The sequence below is a fragment of the Dermacentor andersoni genome, chromosome 1, assembly GCF_023375885.2.
Source record: "Dermacentor andersoni chromosome 1, qqDerAnde1_hic_scaffold, whole genome shotgun sequence".
In the NCBI taxonomy this organism is placed as follows: domain Eukaryota; kingdom Metazoa; phylum Arthropoda; class Arachnida; order Ixodida; family Ixodidae; genus Dermacentor; species Dermacentor andersoni.
In genome coordinates this window covers 167,255,753-167,280,730 of record NC_092814.1, presented here as the reverse complement: position 1 = coordinate 167,280,730, position 24,978 = coordinate 167,255,753, and the positions used below count along the sequence as shown (strand labels likewise).

At 45.6% G+C, this 24,978-nt stretch overlaps 1 protein-coding gene across 3 annotated transcripts in view; it reads left to right on the top strand.

The window, feature by feature from the left end:
• The first annotated feature begins 274 nt into the window (after nucleotides 1-274).
• slmo (PRELI domain containing slowmo) overlaps nucleotides 275-24,978 on the top strand; it is a 50,334-nt gene continuing 25,630 nt past the window's right edge. For all 3 annotated transcript variants that reach the window (XR_008608977.1, XM_050194919.2, XM_055062732.1), the window contains exons 1-4: nucleotides 275-489; nucleotides 4,831-4,996; nucleotides 6,345-6,431; nucleotides 14,014-14,084. Coding sequence is in view for 2 of the 3 variants with exons in the window: in XM_050194919.2 (XP_050050876.1) it covers nucleotides 458-489; nucleotides 4,831-4,996; nucleotides 6,345-6,431; nucleotides 14,014-14,084 (356 nt within the window). In the remaining variant the exon portion in view is untranslated. The remainder of the gene's footprint in view (nucleotides 490-4,830; nucleotides 4,997-6,344; nucleotides 6,432-14,013; nucleotides 14,085-24,978) is intronic.

The window sequence follows — 24,978 nt, the reverse complement described above, 5'->3', positions numbered from 1 at the left end:
TATATTCAGCGCTACTTTCGCAAGACTGTCAGCATTTTTCTCACCGCAGTGAGAATCGGCTGTGAAGCAGAGTAGGCAGAGAAGCGCACTGCAGTGTATTGTTGACTTAAGGTCACTGCTACGTGATACACGTTAGCGCAACAGAATAACGCGAAATGTTCACATAGATACAGACAACGTTGTGAACAAACATGAAGAAAAAAAACGAAACCGAAACAGTTTGTAAAAATACCGGAAGTTCGTCATTGAACGTTAGCTGTTGTGACTTGGACACACTTCCTTTTTCCGCCAAGACTCGCCGGAGCCGCAAGCAGCAGAGTAAAGCTAGCTACAGCTAGTCGCGATTCATTCAAAAACGACACTATTTCTTGAATTTGGAGCACCTAAAAGACACCTTCGCACTTCAACGCTTTTGTAACGGTTACTGAACGTCAACTATTGGAAAGAAACGCTTGAAATGAAAATCTGGACGTCAGAACATACATTCAAGTAAGTGCGCGCCGTCTTCGACCTTGGGAATCTGATGCAAGTTGTTTTGCCTGACAGGTGCAGTGCTCGTTGTTCACTGTACTCTTCGCTAGTTGTGAATAACGCCGTGAACGTAAAGCAACGTTTGTAGTAATAAAACAAATGTTTACTGCTTCTGGCATATAGTTGTCGGCACCAACCTAGCCCAAACTTGTGCAGCGACACGGTCGTTCGATGGACTTGCGGTACACTGTGTAACAGTGTGAAGACGAGTCGTTATGTAGTTGAGGTGACATTAAGTGTTGTAAATTTTTGGGAAATACGTATGTTATTATAAAGCTAACTCGGCATCCCCGTTGTGTGGCGAAATCACGACGAGCATGCATGGCATGTAGGCCGTTGCGCTCCCCGGTCAGACAACTTCAGGGTAGCTTCGCCCAAGGGCGCCATGTACGACGTCGTGCATTTCGTCATGCAGCAACTCAGATTTGTTATCTCAGTATTCTTTCAATATCCGACTTGTCGGAGAGCCCCTCCGTACAGTGCGGCGGGGATTTCCGCCATAGCGTGACGTCACGGTCTTGTTGATAACACTGGAAATGTTCCGCTCGCTTGGTAGCGCGTCGTTGGTTAGAACTCAAAATTTAGTTCCCGTCGTGCGCATTGAGTACCATCACCAATTGTCTGAGCAACTTGAAACAGCTGTTTCCTTCGATAAAGTATGATTTTCCTTGCCTGATCCATTGTCGAGAGACTTGTTCATTACTTTTGCAAAGTTACACCCGGCCCAGGAATCTTTTCACGAATGAAACGCAAATTGTAAACGAGAGTGTGGTTGATAAACAACAAAATGTATTTTGTTTATTTTGCTTGGGCAAGCCATCTCCCTCTCTCTCTCTCTCTCTATATATATATATATATATAATGTATACACACACACACACACACAAAGAGAGAGAAAGTTTGCAGATTGGAAAGTGATCTTTGCAATATGTGCAGCCTGGGATCGCTCTCACACTGCTTTTCTGTCAGCACAGACACCACGTCAACAACTGAAGCTGCACTACTGTAAACCTGTATATAGTTCCCCTTTGATTTCTGCAGTACATGCTTCTTTTTCATATGCTTTACCACAAAACCTGACACGGCTGGCTCCTGCCAAGGGGTCGGAGCGAGTTGGCGCACAACACAGGTATGAGCGGGGCTAGGTAGATGCTGCATTAGCGGCCACAGGCTAATAAAAAATGACACATTCTTTTATTTAATCAGTTAATGGCATGTTGATTTATTGTGAGATATTCATTGGAGGGTCATACAGAAGTTCATGTTCATGACTGACCGAAGCGTACGGAAGCAAGCTAGGTGGTGCGTGCTGTAAAGATCGCCTCCTATGCGGATTGATTTCCATTGCAATAACAAAGAATGAAAATGCATTGGTGAAAATTATCTTTGTCATCTATAGATCTGGTTTTCACTTGAACGTGATGAACAATTAGGCTAGTGTTGCCAATATTTTCTGAAGTGTATCGCTGAAGTGAGACAAAAAATTTGGAGAATGCTTATGCTTTGTCTTTAAGATTGGAAAGTGATAGCATTCAAAGATCCCTGACTGCTTCTCATGCTTCCCGGCAACTGCAGCTTATGTAACCGTAATGTTTACCGGGAAATTCTGGCGACGAACGCTATGCACGAAGGCAAGCTTTCTGGCAGAAACGCAGCCTTTCGCATGGGCTGATCTTCTGTTATTGTTTCACACTTTAAACATTTCAGTCTGAGAAGATTTAACAGTAAAAGCCATGTGCTGTCGGTGTTTTGTTTCATGACATCTGTTTGTGGGTTGTCATTCTCAAAATTGCGAGGAATAACTTTGTAAAATATGTAAGACAAGGTATGAGTAACTTTAGTGATAGAAGAACTTTAGTGCTGTATAGAATATATACGGCAATTTTTGCTCATGGGACGCCAAGGCCGGCTATGACGCCGGCGTTGGATTTTCTGTGACACGAGGCCCTTAACGGTGTCGTGTTTACGCAAGCACCATAGTTTTCCTAGCATGAAAATGCACTTAATTTGCACATTATCCCTAAGTTTTTTGTTCTTCTCGACATTCGTGACAGCAGAACTAGGTTCTGCGGAACATGCTTGGCTGCGTTTTTAACACTGCGATCACAATTATCCGAGCTTTTACAGGTTAAATACCACACTTTCGCCCTTGATCTACTTGAAAGCTGCTATGAAGTACTGATTGGTCTGAAAACCGTGACAGTATGGAACTGATTTGTTCAGACAAGCGTGAACGAGCTCAGTCGTTCCAGTATTTACTACTTTTTTTACGCAGTTGATATGTCTTATTCACCTGCTGTGCTCTAAATCTGAACACAGTTTATTCCACTTGGTTTTGGTAAATTAGCTCTCTGACACTCTTGCACATGTCTACCAGTCGAATGGATTTAGTGGCACCACTGATCCTGTAGCATGTAAACACATTTAGATTGGTTTTATAAATAATAAAGAAACTTCATTTTTGTCAGCACTATGATGGCTATGACCACTGTGCTCTGAAGCACAATCACAATGTAGAGGCTACTAATAATGTGAAGGCAACCGTTCATTCATCATGGTCACAGAGCCTATGCGCCGTACAAAGAGTTCTGGCTGCTAACATGTACCTTTTGAATATTCAACTGCGATCTAGAACGCCGTTTTTTCAAGCAATCTTTCTAACTTATGAGTCATTAAAATATTGCCAATAGTTCATTCAAGTCACTCAACAGTCGCTGATTGCTAAATAGAAAATTTTGCATAAGCAGACAAAAGAGTGACTAAACCTAGTGAGAAAATCGTGTAAATGGCAGCACTGATTAATTACTAATAATTTCTAAAAAGCAAATCAGATATTGTGTTGTCAAAGATGGTTAGGTTAGACAGCCCCATCAAATGCGGGATGGTGCAAGGGATGGCAGATTAAACTTGTTTTGGACGGCCCAGCGACAGCTTTCTTAGCAATGCAGGCTTGCAAGACAGGTCTCGCATTGCAATGTACGGTAACTTAACTGCATAGTGCGACCCCGCCAAGCGAGCGTCACCTGATACAGCAGGTGGCTGCGGTGCCGGAACCGCAATTCTAGCTGCCCAAGCAGGGGATACGTAATAAAATCTTGCCTATGTGGCCGCAATTCTGAGAGGAAACTTGGCATCAGCTGTTGTTTTGTTGCATTTGTCAGTGTGCAGCTGATAGTACTTGCTTCCAGAAGTGTGTGTGTGTGTGTGTGTGTGTGTGTGTGTGTGTGTGTGTGTGTGTGTGTGTGTATATAAAGGGGGGGGAGGTGCAAATGGCCTACTTTTTGCTTTCACTTCTAACTGTTGGGGGGAGGGGCATGTGTTCCCCTGAACCGGTAGATACGCCTATGACAAGCATGGTGTCACGGACATAAAGGCAAATAAAAACACATCTCACTCGATGACCATGGGACCACTTGCTGTGACAACGCTGGCGTGATGAAGACCGCCGCAGCGAGAAGTGAACGCTTTGTGCTATATCAGTTTCACCGTGAGAGCACCTTTCACGACCAAGTAAATGAAAGCAGTCTTGAAAGTACTGGGAACCTCAACAGTACTATTGAGGTTCACTTACACTATTGACAGACCAAGTAGCCCAAATCGCCGCCTAGATCAAGACTAGAAAGACTACTGCTGACTTGCAGAGGGGGGAAACTTGCCAGCTGTTACCGAGTAGACCCTGTGTGCTATATGAAAACCAGTGATGAGTGCTCTGAAGAACCAATGTGGCCAAAGCTCCGCATGCAGCTGGTGGAGAGGCCAGACCCCCATTATCAGGGCTTCATGCGGCTTCTGTAGACTCGAGCAATCGTCAGGGCTCCAGGCACCATATTACCAGCTCACAAAAGTGGAAGGGAGGGCAAATGACCTACTCCCCCCCCATTTCTGAGAGGGGTGGGGGGGGTGGGGGGGAGTTGCCTCCCAGCAGATATGCATATGTTCACTGTAGCATTAAACAGTTGTGCTTACCATTTTTAAAGCCCTGTTTTAATGCCTTCCTGTGTCATCTTGTGCACTGTCAAGCAAAAGCTAGGCAATTGAGAAAGCTGCAACATGTGTCAGTGCTTCAGTGCTACTGTCGTTCTTTTGTTTTCATGTGGGCATTATCTTGATATTCTCAAAGTGTAGGAAAAGTCTGTAATTGACCCACTGTTACATTAGTGAGGGTACAATTTTCTGCGCAGCTTTCATAAGAGGAATTTGATGCCTTTCTATGTATTGTCATTGACTGCTTTATGAGAATGTTTGGGAAAGGCCTTGTTGTTCTGGCGCTTATTTTTTTTTCTCTGCCACTTTACACAGCCATCCATGGGAGACTGTTGCCCAGGCTGCATGGCGGAAATATCCCAATCCAATGAACCCTGCTGTGGTTGGCATTGATGTGGTAGACAGGCAGGTCCACAATGGTGTCCTCAAGAGTCACCGCCTTATCAGCACAGCGTGGGGATTTCCTACATGGGCACAGAGGGTAAGCTGCTTTGTTGTGTGTGTGTGTGTGCATTTGCTTGAGGTGTTTGTTGGTGTGCGAGTATGAGGACTATGACAAGATAGCACTTCTTGTGCTTTCATGTGCTCTGTCAACAAGCTCAACTGAAACTATAATAAGCATTCATTTTGCCCCCTCGATTTAGGCCACTATACAATTATCTTCTTTAGCCCTGTAAAGGGCTTTGGTTGCAGTTGCGTACATTGCCCGTTTGGTACTTTTTGCACAACTAAGAACTGCACTTGTAAGGTAGGCAGTGTTTGGCATTTTCCTCAACCTTTGCATTGTACAACCTGTTTCAGTTTCATTGCTGTGCCTTTCATATGGTAAAATTATTGCAGTGAAAACAAGTTCTAATGGTGCAGAGAAAAGCTTGGAGCTTGAGCTGTTTTTGTTATATTTATAGACATAGATTGGAGGGGGAGCATAACGATAGTCTCATTTTAGCCGCCAGCCACAGGTAGTCCAGTGGCTATGACATTACCCTTGACATGGAGCTGCAGTTCAGCGGCCCTACCAGTGTCGTGTGACTCACATGATTGCGTAATACGCAGAAATCCCTCTGGCGTATGCCAGAACTGCACCAGGGTATCCTGAGCATTGCACAGAAAAAGAGAAGCAACTGAGCGCGCTATTGTGTTTCAATGAAATATTTAAGTTTGTGTTTGGGCATCATACTTCTTTGATAAGCGGTAGGTAGAAATTTTATAAAATAGCCTCACACCTTGATGTGTTTGAATATCCGCAGTTTTTGTCCATTTAAGTGTCAGCTAGCACGACAGGACGCAAATTTAGGGAATTATGGTTGTTGAAATTATCAAGATTGCAATGTCTCTGGTGAAAGCTTGAAAGCTGAACACAGCTAGACGTTTTCTGCATCTTCTGAAGTCTATCTATGTCAGATGTAAGGCAATATTTAAACACTGAAGGTATGTTGACTTTGGTACGTTAAATACCACAGTCGAATTGTGTGTGTGTGTGTGTGTGTGTGTGTGTGTGTGTGTGTGTGTGTGTGTGTGTGTGTGTGTGTGTGTGTGTGTGTGTGTGTGTGTGTGTGTGTACACGCATGTGCGTAAGCCAGTGGTGATCTCTGCTGGTAGTGGTTACATTGGGGAGAGTGAGATGCGTATGCGCAGCAGCGCACCTCTTGCAGTCACTATACTATCTTTTCAGCCGTTCACTGACATTTTGTTCAAGAACACTGAAAAAAAGTCACTTTCATTGCTGCATTAAATAGTAATTGAGAATATTTAGGAATAATGTAGTTTCAACTAATAGGTGTACTGAACTTGTGCAACCTAATTATAAGCAACTTATGGTATGTGTGCAGATTCTGGGTGCCGACCGAACCTGCTATGCTAGCGAACACTCTGTGGTGGATCCTGCACGGCGTACCATGACTATGCTGTCAAGAAATGTGAGTGAAGTATAATTGCTTTTTCTGTATGAACATATGTAAATTATTGTCATTGGTTTAAGATAAGTACCAGAGCAGGCATTGATGCTTATTAGTAGAGTTGGTTGTAGCCTGTCCTGCAAGGAAGATAGTAAAAACAAAATTACAATTGCGAAACTTTAAAGGAGCAATATTTTTTGCAATGTAAGAAAAAAAGGCATTGATCTTTTTTTTTTGTATGTATATAATGCATGGCAGTACAAATATTTGTAGATGTCTAGCTTATCTGTTCACGTCTTTATGATTGGATTTGCACTGAATCTAGCACTACCTGCATTGATACATATTGATACAAAGTTCCAAATTTAGAAATTGCCTACCTTAACATGAGGTGCCTATAGTATTTCAGAGGCTTTCTTAGCTGGCTATCATTCGTTTCTGTGTATCTTTAGGCTTTTATTGTGTCCTTGCCTGTATTCTAGTTACAGGCTAGACTACTTCCTACTGAGCAACTTGGAACAGTTTCCTTTGATAAAGATTCACTTTCCTTACCTGATCCATTATCAAGAGATTTATTTGTTTACTTCTGCAAAGTTGGGCAAAGATGAAACACTGTCTTTGTTCTTTAATGTGACAGCATTTAATTGCTTGAAACCGGGTAAACCTTGTTCGTCTGTCCATTTTTTTTGCATTGACGACCATTGTTATCATTGACATACTTTTCGCGTCGGGCCACCTTGTCATCCCCAGTTTCACCATTGTCACAGAGTGAGGAAAAACAAAACTTTGCCCCCAAACGCCACCACTGGGAGTCGAGCCCATGCCACTGCAGCATTGTGTATTTGGGAGTAGGACGCGCTAACTGCTGAGCTATTCAGAAACAACAGCACTGGGCATTTACTGCAAGGTCTTGTGTTCCACACAGGCTTTCAGAGCAGTGATGTCTGTGCATGTACCGAACAAGGATGATGATAGGTGCATCACATAGAAATTTTTCTTGATGAGATGGTGGTTCATTGGCATACAATTCTTCATTGTCATGCTTGTGAAGACAGCATTGACAGTGCAAAAGAGGTGACATAATGATGGTGATCAGCCTTAAACATGGCACACACTCAGAATAGAGGATGCGCCCAGAATCGGGCAGTTGGTGAAAAACAACAAAGAAAGCATTGATGACATCACTACTAACAATGATGTCACAGTGATTACACTATACAGGATATTTGTTTTAGCTGCCCCAAATTTTTTAAAGATTGCCTATGGCAGATAGCACAATGCTAACCCTTGATCTAAATTACTCGATGAGGTGGCCATTACTTCTACGAGAAATTGAAATGATCTGACTGGTGTTACAGAAATCGCGGGGCGCGGTAGTGCTGAACTTAGCGTCACAAGTTGGCAGCTGGACGTAATTATATTTATTCAATCGTGTTTTTTACTAATCGTAACAATGTGTCATTATTATTAATTGTAACGTGTCACTAGATAGGCTGTCCACTATCGCGCACAGCCATTTCTTTATGCGACACCCCCTGGCACGCTTCGGCCTCCGCGGCCCCAACCCACGGGCCGCCCTGCTTCCAGCTTTGATCCCCCCGCTACCCCTTGGGTGCCCTGGAGATCGTGCACCACCTGCACAGGTGATCTCCTGAGGCCTCTGTTTGCCAGTTACATGTGCCCTCCTGGAGCAGTCCTTGTAAAAAATGCAATCTGTCATCGCGACAAAAAAGTGACTCGCAACTTATGCAACACCAGTCAGAACCTTGCCCCTTCAAACACAGCGATCACCAAATGGGGCGTCCGTGCCCGCTGCCTCACCGCGCGGGCACCCAATGGCTGAGCGTAAACAAACTCGGCCACACTCCGCAATGCCGGTATGTCTAGGGGACAAGTGCCTACAACACGCGCTAAGGCACCTCCTCTGTAGTGCCTAGGCAGAGTCATATATTAAAGGAGCAAAAGCCCCAGATTTTCACTCTCGTGCCTGCGCACAAATGACTGGAGATACTACCTCAAATGAACGTCTCGTCGGGAGACGCTATCAGCCACGGAAGCGGAGTGCACACGGAAGTGTGGCTGGCTTCGCTTAATTCGTACCGCCTTGAAGATATCGTCGACATACATGGCATGAAACCATATCATTTGTCACTGCCTCCCAGATTTATCAATGAATTGTTCTCTCATTGAAATTTGCATTTTTCGATGTCCTGATCATTTGGAAAATTCTGCGGCCCCTTTCTGTGCAAAAAAAATCGATCGGCGACGGTACTTATTTGCATAAAAGGTAGAGTTTTGGCTGAACGAAATTTCTATATAACGAAGCAAATTGCTGATTTTACTGACTTCGTTATATCGAGGTTTAACTTATTATGCACTTGTCTTGTGACTCCCTTCACACACTGCTTTTCGCACGGGTGAAGCTTGAACTGCTCTTGGCATCGCCTAACTGCTCCTGTTCACCCATTGGAACATGGTTGCTCTTGAGAGAGCAATTTGGGGACACTTTTGAGTCCTCCCGTTTGCCCAGTAGAATGCGCCACTAGTGAGGGCACTGTTTCAAGAAAACTGGGAAGTCTTGCCATCACAAGATTGAAAACTGTAGGCAACAAGATGGTACCCTGGGTCACACATGTTCGGTTAGGGCACTGGTCCCATGTGGCTCTGTTCGTAATGTTCCCAAGGAAGCTTTGGATTGTGTTGAGAATGTGAACACATGCTCCTGCCAACCTGATGCTTTAAGTGATTGCTTCATGTGGAACTGAGAAAAGCTTTCTGTATGTCCACTGCCATCATACCATGAGATGCGGGCCGAGAACTTTGTGGTGCAACTGAAGTACATAGTGTGTGCAATGATTACAGCGAGAACAAACTGGATGGGTGTGAAAAATTGTCGTGCTGTAGGTACTGTAATATTTTTCCAGTGCTGTTCTTCCCATCAGTTAGCAAAGGTTGCGTGTGAGAGAAATTGGGCAATGGTTCCTTGCTTGGTCTGGTTTCCTAGTTTGCGTATAGGGACGACTACAGACTCAGTTTGAGGAAAGGTGAGCGACTGCCCACCCATTATTCATTGATGAGATGGAGCATTATCTGGAGGTGGTTTTAACAATATTTTCCAGTTAGAAATTGAGATTTGGTCAACTATAGGGACACCTTTTATTCTTGGCTTATGCAATTGCCAAGAATGCAGTTTAGGCTTTCTAGAATAGTTCCTGCTTGTTTCCTTCTGTGATGCCTGAGATGTGGAGGGCTTTGGTGGTGCTTGGGAGGGGAGCAGATGTGCTGATCACCTCTTCAACCGTGTGTGTCTTCTGAGGGTGACACATGCAGTTGTGGCGAAAACACAGCATTCACTGCCTCTACTGCACCTGTAATCATTGCACGGAGGCACAGGAATCTACTGGCTCCTCCCTCAGCCTCCATTCTTCGCAACAATGGCCATCTTGTAGCTTTTATTTGAGTTTTCCATAGTCTGAGGTGCTAGTTAGTTGCATGAGCTTCGATGAGCTGCTTTGTATTATGGCCATAGCTTTCACTGCCGACCTCAGTGTGGTTTATAACTAGTGAAAACAGTCCAATAGCTTTTTATGTCCCAAGTAGAGTGTGGCAAATTGAGGATTCCCACAATGAAGGCATTTTCCATCATTGGCCACCAGGTCAACTGCAACATCTGAGATGAGCTGGATGCAAGGTTGGTTTTACTGTTGCTGTGGGCTGTTGTGTATGCTGACACTGTCACTTTGGTCCCATGGACTACCAGCTCGGGGTCGTGGCTACTGGTAGATCAGGGAAGTTTGGCAACTCTCATAGAACACATTCACGCTGCTGGCACTGGTATTGCTGCTCCTGCGGGAAGGTTTACATGTCCATAATGTGCTTGCATTTTAAAGCTTGCTGTTTTAGGTGCTTTGGCGTTCTGTGGTTTCATTGCAGCGTGTTTGCCTCTCGTTTGTTTACAATGTCCCCTACATTACCCTGAACCTTGATGGTTGCTGTAGCTGTTTCCTTTGTTGCTAGTACTGATCAGAAGTTAGGCTGAGGATGCTTATCGCTCTGAAGGCAGTCATGTCTAGCAGCGTTGCTCTGGTCAGTGACCTGATGACAACATAGGTTACCATGCTCCCACCTCCCTTGATGCTGTGTTCATGTTTCTTGGAACTGTAAACTTGGCCTGTAGATTGAGTTGTAGCTGTGCGAGGTGGGCATTTGAGGTCCGTTGCAATGTGCACGCCATCAGTTATTAGTACACCACTGCGTGGCTTCCACAGTGCACAGGTCTGATTTTTTTCATGTTGGTCAGAACTACACTTCTCACAGCAGAGATGGTGCTTATTGGAGCATATGTTATTGCTTGTTTGTGTGTGATACATGGGCACAGAGGAGCTGTCTTATGCGGATGAACAGAAATGTGACACATCTCAAAGTGCATAGTTGGCAGGAGATTGTGGTCTTGAAATGTCACTGCCACAGTTATATGGGTTGAGTTGATGTGATTTGCATGCCAAGAATGGTATGACAAGGTCTTGAGAGAATCTAAGTTCACAACTTTCCAGAAGAGCATTTCGAGTTTGCCTCGCCCAAGGTTGTCATCAATGTCATATTTGATCTCAGGTGAACACGGTACTCCAGTGGACGAATTCGCAGAGCTTTTTGTGATTTACCGGCTACCTTTGTTAATAACATGTCCAATATGGTAATTGGCTGGCTTCTGTTCTTTTGCATGGCTCTCTGTGAGAATCTTTTTTGTAAACATTTCTTCTAAACGGTGCCACAGAAAGACATGAACACAGAATAACACTAAGAATACAAGCGCAATTCCGTGTAGTGTGTTTCTGTTTCACCATTTCAAGGAAATGAATCCTTACCAACTCACCCACCTGTCGATTATATATATTTTTGTGGATATGGACCCAGTAGTTCAAGCGACTGGTTTTTGCTTATACCAGTTTGAATAGCACCCTTGAGGTCCAATTTCGAAATGCAATTTCTTGAATTTGAGTATGATTGGAAACTTCATTTGTATTGGTGCTCTCTAGGCATGTAGCTTTGACTCGCATTGCTGTTTCCTACTGGGAACCCTGGTTCAACTATCTGTGTCTTCCACCTCCTTGGCAATGTCATCGTCATCAATGTTGTCAAAGGTCTGATCTGATGTCTCCTGTTAGTTTACTTTAAAGCTTAGTTGATGACATCAACATGGCTGTCCCCATTGTCTGCCTCAAGCCTAGCATTCATTGGTCATGTGAATGACAGTTGCAATGACATATCTTCATTAGCAGTGGTCTTTGTTGCTGCAAGTCCAGGTTGACCTTGAGCTGGGGTAGAGTTGTCCAATGGTTTGGGAGCATTTCTGATGTTTATTTTAGCTGATGTCGGGGAGTTGTCAAAATGACTGGTACATCGAAACACTTCTCATTAGTGAAAAGTGATACCTACAGGTAGATATTGTGGCCTCTATCACATGGTGCTCCTCTTGGATGCACCTAGACCACCATGCAAGTCTGAGGATACCAGCCCACAGGGGGACGATCAGCTCTGCCACGTGTGTTTCATGTGCCTGAAGCTAATTCTCATTCACAGGGAGCGAGACAGCTGCGCCACGTGGAGAAGGCCCAGAGTACAAAGAAAGCGTTTATAAGACTACTACCTTGGTGTTGACTAACAGCTACACCCGATCCTCATGGTGCACCTGAGCCAGATCTCCCATAATGCAAGGGTATATTAGAAAATGCTGTAACACGCTGCTACACAGGAGGATGGCTCCCAATAACCATGCTACCAGGCCAATGTTCCTTCAGCTCGATACAGCCTCTGAGGGTGACCCCGTAGAGTATGGCCATGCAAGTGAAGTTGCTTCTCTGTGGTGGTGTCTCTAGAATAGGAGCAACGAATAGGTGCGCACATGTCTCGGGTTAAAGAACTTCGGTAAGGCAGGCCAGCAAAAAGAGGTGACAGGGAGAGTTGGAATTCAGTACACACCGTTTCGCCATCTGAGAGCAGTTTGTGACTCCGCTCCCGCGGTTGGGCCAGGAGAGAGGGGCCGGGCATTCCTGCCCAAAAAGACCAGTCATTTAGCCCGTGGTTTGCTTTGGGGCGGACAGCAGCAGCTGCTGTATGGTGCCCTCAGAGGACAGAGACGGAAAGCATTGGCTTGCACGCACGAAGTTCGTAAGTGACCTCACCACGGCGCAGGCCCTATGCCCGAAATGTGCTGTACTGTGGTGGTGCAACAAAAATGCATGGACACAATCCTCACAATATGCAGCCACTGCTTGCTGACCATAGAAGACAGAGTCGAATTCTGCTAATTCAACCTTGATGAGAACGACAAAATTGATTGAATTATCTGTTGGGTCGAAGTAAAGAGGCAGAAGAAATACCCAAGGACACTGTTGCCTCATTTGGCAGTATTTTCCAGATTTTAGCATGCCCCTGAATCTAATGCATGCAAAATTTTTGTGTTCAAAGTAGAAAACCAACATAGAAATGACAGAGCTCCTAAACAGAATAGAAATGTAATGCACACCTGACTTTTCAACAAGGAAAATGTAGTGTGCCTCTGATTCTAGCAATTGGAGAAGGATTAAACCTGAGACGTTCACCTTCACAGAATGGAAATTTATTTAACTCAATGTCAATCATCAGTAGTCTTAGGTAGCATTTTAACACCTTTATGTACCACAATATGTCATCACCATGATCTCCGTACGTCCATTGCATGATTGATATTACACATTTATTGCACCTTTGTCAAACAACTCTCCAACAAATGCAAACAGGATGGCAGCCTATGCCTAGACTAACCACATTGTGAGAGTCCTGGAATGCTATTCTTGGGAACGCTGAAACATCTGACACGAATTTGTTGCCACTACCTTAACATTTAAGCGGCATGTCATCGCCATCATACGGGAGAACTTCGACTACCATCTTGAGGGGAAGTATCGATGATGCTGGCACTGATAGTACAGATGGTAGGCTGTTGCAAACACTGTTTCGTATCCAATTGCACTGTGCAGGCAATTTTTGCGAAAAAAAAGTTGTGTTAGGGACAGGTGGTAAATATGGTACTCATTCACTTTAAGCTGCTGCTTTTGCTCAAACATTTTTCCTGAGCAGGCCAAAAATGAATGTTTTTAGGGGGAGATTGCCATGTCTTTGACGCATTCAGCGTCCTTTAACACCACCAAGACAGACGTTACATTCATTCGCGTTTGTACCGACCTGTCAAGTTTTAATCTGGTGAGGACGAATTCCAGTATTGAAATAAAATGTTTGGCCCATAAATGTGCATCGGCACTGGCTGGAATCTTCAAGCAGGGTTGAATCTGCTGGAGTCGAATTAACAAGTCTATTCTATTTGCCTTGCCATGAAAATTATGCCATAAATTCATCCTGAAAACATTAATCAGCCGCCATATTGTGGTGATCTCATGCTGCCATTGTGAGATGGTGGGTTCAAGGAAACAGCCAGATGATACGTACATGGGCTTCCTTGTTTTATTGTTGTATGCCTAGGAAAGGTTGTTAAAGATGCAATGAAACAAGTGTATTTAGATAAATTTTATGCTGCTTTTAATGCTCTTTTGTTTTATTCTTGCAGCTGACCTTCTGTAATGAGATTTCCATTGTGGAGAAACTTACCTACACAGAACACCCTCAGCATAAGGGCAAGTGAGTATTCATTGTGGCTTACCTGCGACTCTATAAAAGTAGGCAGTGCTTTTGTTCCTTGTAGCACCTTCTGTGGTGAAGCAGTTGGTTTGTGATTTCTATGTTTTTTTTTTCCGGGAGGTGGGAGGGGATATTGTCGTTAAAGGGGCCCTGCAGCCGCTTTTTTTTCAAAAAGGCAGAGCATACTGGAGTGTGATGCCTCACTTCCAGTTTCCAAATTGGAAACGGTTAAAATATAATGGAATTTCACTGATTAGAGGAGTGTTTACTATGATTTATTATGCAACTGTCAGCCTTGTCCAGTAATCTACCTCAAGAAACTGCAGCTGTTATCTGCAAGCAATTAAGATCATGTTCATGTATCTAAAAGGCACACCTGGTGTACTGTACATAAGCTCTACCTCCAAAAGAAAGAAAAGTGTGATGCATTTCAAGTTAACGCGCATGTAAAATTAGCATCAGAAAACATTTCTACATGCAACAAATTCTTATAAACACTGGCATTTGAAATTTCTGTAGATTGAATTACCAGGCAACTGTTGGCACTTCCCTGGTGTTTTTATCACTGATAGCTACATCTGCATTATAATTGCTTGAATTGTGGTGCATGACATTTAGATGTGTGTGGAGTGTGGGGAAATTTTGTCAAAATGAGTCAGATTTGAAAAATACTTGCTAAAGTATGTCCTTGTGTATCGAATGTAAAAGTAATAAAGATTTTTAAAAAGTCGGTAATATCAAGAGGAATTGCCTCCAAAAGAAATCTCTAGAGTGTAGGTACATTGGCATTAGCTCAGGTCACTTACAATGTAGCCGCTTATAGTGCAGCCGCACGAGACGAAATACCGGTTACAATGCGATTGCCAGAAAATCCGGCAGACAACTGAGGCAGCGAGTGCACTTCTCACAAGGTACGCCGGCTGAGGGTAGAGCGATGAAGGCGACGTGGAGAAGGAGACGTGGAGAGAGTGAGTGAACAAGGAATGGAGGGGGCAACGAAAACGCGGCTGCAGCATGCTGGCTCAGCATGCGCGCAGAAGTTGCAAAGGCGATGGAGAAGCCTTTTGCTGCAGTCGCTTGTCAGTGGCGCTCTTTGGCTCTTCACTTTGTTTGCGGATAGTAAACACATTTGTTGACTGACTTTTTTTGGACACAGAAGGGGTTGCAAAGATGTCTGAACTATTGGGCAGGCTGGAAAAATGAATTTTGCCAGTGAGTGCGTTTTGCATTTGCCCATCACGAAGTGCAGATATTGCACATGGCCTCGACTCCGTGACACTGTCAGTTTAAGCTGTGTAGTGCAAATTCATCAGTTTGGAATGTTGGTCCACATGTGAGCTTTCGCCGTTCCTACCAGTACGCACACATACAAACATTTGCTATAAATAGCTTTCGCAAGACATCACAGACACAGTTTTTCACCCTGCCAGTACTCAAACATGCCAGTCATGATGACTGCAGTCCACCATATCAGCTCCCAGTACACCATATTGCTTTTTGACAAGGACTGCTTTTCACTAGGTTATCACTGTTTTCAGATTGTAACTTGGTGCAGGACGCTGTTGCGACACTGGTTACTCGAACCTCGACTGGCGTTACTACTGGGTAGCGTGGCATTGTCGGCAGGCCGCAGGCGTCCGGTAGACCATGGCGACCAGGCGGGGGCGAGACGATTTCTAATGCGAAACTTGCATTCTTTATTCCATGGTTGGTGAAGGGTATAATAGAAGAGAAGAATAATCAATAATACATTACGGGGCCTTAGATATGCCCGCTATAAATCGTAGGCGGGATTTTGCTCACGTCAACGTCACGTGACATGTATCGAATTCGGTCGGTGATGGGCGGCTGCTCCCTCTCTCCTAGGCGACATTGCGCGTGCTTGCCTCCTCTGGCGGCAACCCGTGGGTCCTGTTTGATTCGCGGAAAGGAGTCTCCCCTTGAGTCGCACAGTTCGCCCCTTGAGTCGCACAGTTCGCAGAAAGCGTCCCTCCATCCTGTCACGCACACACACACAAAGTGGCCCTTAATCACTGCAGGGCGCCCGCCAGACTGGCAAACATCATCCTTTTTGCACGGGGTGTTACACGCCAATCGTAACAACATCTCCGGGAGGAAGATCCCGACGCGTAGGGGCCAGCAGCCACTGGGCAAGGGATCGACATTTCAGCAGCAGAATTTCCCTCCGTGGTGACGAACCCTTGGTTCGTATCTTGTAGATTCCCTGGAGTCGTTCATTAGTCCTCGTGGCGCTCTTGTATGCTTTTTCTCCCTGGTCCGGTCCGGTAAAACCGGACTTGCAAACCGGTCTCGCAACTTTTCGTCTCCTGTTTGGGCAAGCGATCACTCCAGAACAGTGCCGGACCCACAACCACAAAGCAAGCGAGCACAAGGCCACCCTCCCCCAGCACACACCAGGCTTTACAAAAAAAAAAGAAAGGAAAACCAACTACTGCTTTCCCATCCCTTTCGCGTGCGTCCTCCCCCCCTAAACACTAAAAACAGCCATTTATTGAAAGCGTTAGGACGTGGTTACCAAAATCAGCTAACAATCAACTACAACTTCGCTATATAAAAAAACTTATGAACAAAAATACCAACGTAAAATGACACGGAAATCAGATTGAGCGTGAGGCATTCGCTACTCTAGGGGTAACGACTCAGACCGTCGGCATTGCTGTTAAGTTTACCCTTATAGTGAGTATCGAAGGTGTACTGTTGAAGAGCCTAGCTCCAGTGCAAAAGATGGTTGTTTTTTGTAGACGTGGACTGCAGCCATGTGAGGGGACAGTGGTCAGTCTCTATGGTGAACCTTGAACCAGCGATACAGCAAGCTAGCTTCTGCGCCGCCCATACCATGCAGGCGCATTCCTTTTCTGATGCACTGTATGCTTCCTCACGAACTGAAAGCTTTCTACTGGCGTACAGTACAGGGGGTTCATTTTCGTCATCTCTCTTTTGACAAATCACCACCCCCATACCCTGGTCGCTGGCATCATACTGAAGAATGAATGGCTTAGAGTAGTCAGGTGCGTTCAACACTGGCTGACTTGTTAGTGCCTTCTTTAGCATACTAAAAGCCTTTTCTTTTGCGTCATCCCACTTTACCATTTGCAGTTCTGTTTTTCTGAGAGCATCTGTTAAAGAACTTGCACTCTCGGAATAATGCGGAATATATCTTTGGCAATAACCTGCCAAACCAAGGAATGACCTGATGTCCCGCTTGGTGCGTGGTTACGGGAAGTTGTCTATTGTGGCCAGTTTAACCTCTGAAGGCCGACGATGGCCTTGCCATATTACATGACCTAGATAAGCTACCTTCGCGCGCCTCAATTGGCATTTGGGAGCCTTAACAGTTATGTTGGCCTCTCGTAGACGACACAACACGGTTCGCAAGTGTTACATATGGTCCGCCCATGATGAAAAGATTGCTATGTCATCGAGATACCGAAGTGCAAAGTCCTCCATTCCCCGTAGCACCTGGTCCATAAGGCTAGAGAAACAATAGGGAACAATCTTCAATCCGAAGCTCAGGACTTTCGACTGAAAGGTTCCCATTGGGGAAATAAACGCTGCAAGCCTGCTTGCCCTCTTGGTCAACGGAATCTGCCAGTACCCTCTGACTAAATCGAGCGTAGAGATGAAATTAGCACTGCTCACTCTTTCAAGCCTTTCCTCGATATGCAGTATTGGGCAAGTCTGGTCCTTCGTGATTAAGTTGAGCCTGCGGTAGTCGATACACGGTCGCGGCTTCTTTCCTGGGACCTCAACCAAGAGGCGAGGTATAATCACTCTCCTGGCTCGATTACACCTAACTCTAACACCTTGCTTATTTCAGCGGCCATGACTTGACGTTGACGAGGGGAAACCCGATAAGCTTTCAAACTAACTGGGTCCGATGAGAGTTAACTTGATATTGTGAACGAGCGCAGTGGTCCTGCCAGGTGTGTCCGAAAATATGTCTTTAAATTCAAACACGAGTTCTCAGTTCGCCCCTTTGATTGCGATTCAACTCCGCCTGCTCTACTAGCTTGTCAATGGTCTTGTGAATCTCTTGTCCGCGTTATTGATGTTAACTCCGAAAAGTCAACAGGCATCTCCTCAGGTTGGTTTTAGGCGACATGTTCACAATGGCCTCCCTCTGCCAGTAGGGTTTAAGTAGATTGCTGTGGTACACTTGTGGTGTCCTTCATTTTCCCGGTACCGTGATAACGTAGTTTGTATCAGATAATTTCTTAATTATGTCAACCGGTCCTTCCCATTGGACCTGTAGTTCGTTTTTCAATGAGGGTTTCAGAATCATTACCCTTTCCCCAACGTTAAAGCGTCACATTCGAGCCGTCCTGTCATAGTAATGCTTAGCATTGCTTGTGCCTTACGCATTTCCTGCCCTGCTAATTCTTGAGATGTGTGCAGTCGGTCTAACAGCTCTAGCGCGTATGCCACAACCGAAGGGTCGTCTGCCCGGCCTTCCCAGGCTTCTTGAACAATGCGAAGAGGGTACTGAAGGCAGAGACCGTAAACAAGCTCTGAAGATAAAATACCTGTTGACTCGTGCGGTGCAGTTCGAAGCACGAACATTGCTGCAGGCAAGCAAACCTCCCAATTGGCTTTGTGCTCATAACAAAGGGCTCGCAAAAGCCGTTTCATGACTGAGTGGGCTTTCTATACTGTTTGACTGCGGGTGGTACACTGAGCTATGAATAATTTTAATACTGCACATTTCCAAAAATGTCGAGGTCAGTGTGCTCGTAAAGACGGATCCTTGCTCTGACTGGATTTCTGCGGGAAACCCTACTCGCGCGAAGATAGACAAAATCACTTTGACGATCTCCAACGAGCTTAGTTCTTTGAGGGGCACTGCCTCTGGGAATTTCGTTGCGGGGCATAGTACTCGTACAGTGAGAATATGCTGATAGCCAGACTGCGTTGCAGGAAGTGGTCCCACTGTGTCTATTATGAGCCTACGAAACGGCTCTGTGATATTGGGAACAAGTTTCATTGGCGCTGTAGCCTTATCTCCGGGCTTGCCTATGTGTTGACATGTGTCGCAGCTTCTTGCGAATGCTTCCACTTCCCGAAAGCAGCCGGGCCAGTAAAATTCCTGCAGTAAGCGGTCCTTTGTTTTCCGAATGCCCAGATGCCATGCCCAAAAGCCCCCATGGACCAGATGCAGGAGCTGCTCATGATAGGGATACGGCATCACGAGTTGGTCGAATTGCACTCCCTTTCGACTGGCGTACTTTCTATAGAGGACGCCTGCCCTCTTGAGGAACCTTACGTTCTGCTTAGCCACACCTATTTTCGCGTCTGGCCTTAGGTTCCACAGGGTGGAATCTTTTTCCTATTCAGCAATCAGTGTGGCAGGGCTTACATTCAATAACTTTCTTCTGAATTCTGCCTCTCGAGACATTTCAGGCTTTGGCACTTTTCTGACCTCTTCATTAGCTAGTGTACTTTCTGCAATATCCCCTATAGGGCTGTCCTGTTTGGTGCTGGTTGAGGAATTCTCTGTCAAACCTGTTTCCTCCACCACTGGACATTCGTACACTGCCTTGGCTGTGAGCTCCCTTGCCTTGAAACGAGTTAGGGCTTGTACTATTTCCTTACTAAACTCGATTCCCTGTGTCGCAGCAAATCCTTGGATTTGTTAGAAAATAAATATGGATACTGCAGCGGGATATGTGCCGAGATGGCGGCGTCGGTGTCCAGTACTCTAAAAGGGCCTTCGATGCGAATCTTTGCCACAGGGAGACAAACACTGGAGGCCTCTACGGCTTGCCTTATCCAAGCACATTCTCCCGTGAACTGGCCTTCCTCCACGTATGACGGGTACACCACGTCTATTGTGGCTGCCGAGTCGTGAAGCAGCCGACACGGTTTACCGTGAGGTCTCGAATGTACAGTTCTAGCAATTTCAGATTTTCCTCGTTACTACTTAGTGACATCAACACAAGTTTGGGATTTTTGCACCCCACGGATATATGCCCCGTTTGCTGGCAGTTGTAGCAAACTACTTGTTTCTTTGCCTCAAAAGCTTCTTTTCTTTTGCCTTTCTGCCCTCTGTTCGGGTGACTCCTCCTCTTCCTTGCTGTTCTCGTCACTATTTTTCACCGAATCTGACCTTTCCTTTGATTTATACTGACTCGACTTTGACAATCACTCTGGTTTGTCGGGTCTGTATTCATCTCCTTCTTAGGAGCTTCATTGCCTTCGAACGCACGGCGAGTTACGTACTCCTCAGCGAGATCGGCCGCTCTCGTGATAGTGTCCACGCCTGGCCTATCCTGAACCCAATACTTGATGTTTTCTGGCAGCCGGCGGAAAAACTGTTCTAATGCAACGCACTGGATTATTTTCAGTGTCGCCGATTGCACCCTCTTCTCTGAGCCATTCTTTCAGGTTTACCTCCAAGGTGTATGCGAAATCTGAGTACGACTTGCTTTTGGTCTTCGCGACCTCCCTGAATTTTCACCTGAATGCTTCTGCTGATAATCTATACTTTTTAAGCAGACTCGCTTTGACTTCATTGAAGGCCTCTGCTTCTTCTTTCCCCATGCGGGCAATGATATCGGCTACCTCACGTGGCAGCATCATAAAGCAAGCATTGCGGCCACGTGTATCTCGCGAATTTTGCCTTCTCACACGTGCGCTCAAACTGCACCAGAAAAAGACCTAGTATGTCCCCGCCTGCTGCGTAAGATGCCATCAAGTCTGTCATTCTGCGCTCGCTTTCTCGTGCCTCTGTGTTAGGTCTTTCAGTATTTTGAGTCTTCAGAAACTCTATATCTAGGTGCCTCATTTCGAGTGCATCACATGCAACATGGTCGCACTCTTTTTCTTCTAGGTGCTTATGCTCTTCCTCCTTAAGCGCAATGCTCTCTAGGCATTCCTTCAGTTCGTCGTCTTCCTCGATCGCTTCGATCTTCTCATTGATCTCCGGCTTTCTCTTTGATTCGGCATTTTGGAGGCCCAACTGTCTGGCCAAGTTAAACAACTCCGGCTTCTTTAGTGCCTTCAAGCTCATGGCTGCCCTTAGTGCTGCTAACTCTTCACTCTATAACAACCTCGATGTACTCAAAACTTCCGTCAACGGTTAAAGAAAAATCGCTGCTTTGTACTTCCCAAAAAAATATGTAAAGCCAAGTGATATCTTAGTGAAGAAAAGCCGTGCACTCACCATATGCAGTCATGAATCCTGACACCTTCCTTCCGAAGTTGTCACCAGGACAAAGAGGAGACAATATCTTAGATGTTATCGAAAGTTGGGGCCTCTGGGGTACATACCCCACCGCTGCCACCAAGTTGTTGCGACGCCGGTTACTCTAACCTCGACCGGCGTTACTACTGGGTAGCGTGGCGCTGTTGCAGGCTGCAGGCGTCCGGTAGACCATGGCGACCAGGCAGGGGTGAGACGATTTCTAGTGCGAAACTTGCAATGTTTATTCCATGGTTGGTGAAGGATATAAAAGAAGAGAATAATCAATAATACATTGCGGGGCCACTTAAGTAGGCGCGCTAAAAATCATAGGCGGGATTTTGCTCACATCAACGTCACGTAACATGTACTGAGTATGGTCAGTGATGGGCGGCTGCTCCCTCTTTCCTAGGCAACGTTGCACGTGCTTGCCTCCGCTGGCGGCAACTTGTGGGTCCTGTTTGGTTCACGGAAAGGAGTCTCCCCTTGAGTCGCACAGTTCGCGGAAGGTGTCCCTTCCTCCTGTCACGCACACACACGAAGGGGCCCTTAATCTCTGCGGGGCGCCCGCCAGACCGGCTACCACTCAAGCAAATTAGGGATGCATCCTCCGTTTCGATTAGGCATGGTCTTTCGATCATCCTTTTTGCACGGGGTGTTACACACCAATCGTAACAATGTGCAAGTTATGTTATTGTGCTGCTCCTTTTATTGTTTATGCAGCTTCTGAACATGTTAATACCCAAAGATGGTGACCATGATGATGTCAATGAAAACTATGTATTAGGCGTTCACGGTAGTTGCCAGTTGCCTGTATTTACCTACAAGTATGGTTGAGGTTCTCCCAGAATAATTAGGTGAACCCATTTGCTACCATTAATGGCACCAGCTTCCACGTCTCCTGTGGGACAGATTTTTTTCCTGCATGCATTGACAATTTTTGTCCCTTAGAGAATGTATTCACCTTGTGCAATGGTGAGCTGTTTGATTCCATTTGAATTGTTTGACTGTACACATTCATGTTAATGCTGACGCATCATAAGAAGGAATTTCTCAGTTCTCCAGGCTGTTGCTTCCTGACATTCACACTTCATGAGTCCTGAAATTGAATGACAGTTGCTGTCCTGCAGGCAGGAGTCATTTAAGAGGAAGCTTTAGCTTAGGAACTCCTATCTTAATGAGGGGAATGTAGACAGCATTTTTCTCGGCAACCTCTGCCCCGATTTTGATTAGGTTTGTTTTATTTAAAATGAGAAGTTTTAAGAGACACTAAAGGCAGACATTAAGTCAAGCTAAACTGATAGATTAGTGCTTGAGAATGTCCAAGCCTTCAGTATTATTGAGAACAGAGCTTTAGTACAGTCGCCGACCGTTTATTCGGACCTCACGGGGACTGCGGAAATGTCCGAATAAACAGGTGTCCGAAAAAGCAGATTAAGAAAAAAAAATGAAATCCTTTATTTCCACGCACTTATTCGGGCTCTGCAGTAGGCTTGAAGAAATCGTGAGTGCGCCGTTGCACGCTGTTCCGTTTACGCGCAATCAGATAAACCTGAATCTCGGAGAGGGTCGAACGGTCACTATAGGCGGCTGAAAGCACAGTCACTGCTTGTGCACATTCCGCATGCGACAGCAGCGTAGCACATGGTGCGTCATCTTCCGACTCGGAGTCATCGTCCGGCGGTGCAGCATAGAGAATGGGTGCAGCAGAAACCTGACGAATGATCTTGCCGTCGTCGAGTTCTGCGCATGTCAGTACAGCAGTGTCAGCACCTGTGAAACTCTCAAATGAGACGGTGTCCGGAATCGCAATGCAACCACTGCGCAGGTCTCGGCAGAACTTTTTCCGCGTCAGTAGGGAGCACATCGGAAGGCGACAAATCTTAGGCCCCCCGGCACCCACACTGTCGGCGCCATTAGACACTTGACGCGATGTTTCCGTACGCCGCGTTGGAACACCGAAACCTCGACACAGCACACAAAGCAAACACTATCGTGCCGACACCAGTCGCACAAACGAAAAACGCGGCCTGCTCGCATCGTCGTGCGCGAAAGAAACAAATCAGCTGCTGGATTGTCTTGACATGGCTTACTAAGCTGAAACCGGAACTGCTGTACGCCCATTCTATCGAACCAAGCAGAAACGATGATGATGAGCGGGGATTTCCAGTAGCGCCGCTTCGTGGGGCAGCAAGGAGGCTCCGTTCAAAACAAAAATGGCGTTCAGCAAGTCGAACTATGCGCCGGTCAGAGTCGGTGCATGATGCCCTCGATCAAGTTGACTCAAGGAGTGTCCGAAAAATCAGACGAGAGGCTGCAAGGTGTCCGAACTTTCGGCAGTTGTTATACATTATGGTCTATGGGGAGAACGGTGGTGCCGCGAAGCTGACCGAATAATCGGGCATGTCCGAATTTTTGGAGTCCGGAAAATCGGTCGGCGACTGTAGTAGAAAAATTGAGGTAAATACAGGACATAATTAGACTTCCCTGGGACATTCAAGTACCAGGCCGATGTGGAAGGCACTCCTCACTGTAATTCTCTCAGTAGTACTCAACCACTCCTAATAAAAAGATCATTGTATTGCATTATAAGACAAAAGAAAATGCTGCTTGTCCATTTCTATTTGACTCTTTAAAACAGGAACTCTTTGAAGTTACCCTTCACAGTGACGCGGGTGGTCAAAAGGTTTCGTTTTCTCCGCTCTGCACTGCCCGCGCTTTCGCTTTTCAGTAGTTTCGTTATGGCGAAGTGCTGCGCTGGTTTTGCTGACTCTCAAAACTCACACAAACTGCAAGTAGCAGAGAATTGCACGTCTATGTGGAATCGCGGGATTTCTGAACGCTCCACGCTGCTTAACCAAGAGCAGCTGCAGCGGCGAATCCAGCACTCTATCTTGGCTTGGTATCTCCATGGCCACGTGTTTGCGTTTTGTGCTGAAAACTGTAGCGCTGTCTGTCAGGCACCGTTTTACTCACTGACTGCAGTAAAGGGCAGTGATGGCATATGCAACATCACCACTCCCTTGTAGGGGGCGGGCAACTTGAATTGCGCTAAAGGTATGTAGACCATTCAGGTGCAATTTTCTCTTAAACTGAGTCTTTTCTTGACAAGATGATGTAGGCACTCCTCATTATAATTCTGTCACTAGTACTCAACCACTCGTAATAAAACCATAATTGCATTGTATTGTAAGATGGAAGAAAATGCTACTTGTACATTTCCATTCGATTAAAAAAAGAAACTCAATGTCACTGCATTTGAAAATGATGCGGGCAGTCAAAAGGCTTCGTTTTCGCGTTCCAGTAGTTTTATCCCATAGTGCTGCACTAGTTTTGCTGGCTCGCAAAACTCGCACAGGCTGCAAGTAGCAGAGAATCCCACGTCCATGTGATGTCGCGGGAGATGCCCGAATGGTCCACGTCACAAAACCAAGAGCAGCAGCAGTGGCAACTCCAACGCTCTGTCCTAACTCTGTTTCTCCATGGCCATGTGTTTGCATTTTGCGCAAAAAATGTGGTGCCATCTGGTGGGCGCGTTTTTACTCACCGATGGTAGTAAAGAGTGTTGATGGCATATGCAACGTCGCCACTTTCTGCTTGGCAGCAGGCGATTTACAATTAGGTACACGGAGCCTTCAGATGCAATTTTCTCCTAAACTAAGTATTTTCTTGGCATGAAACAAGTGCTGCGAGGTT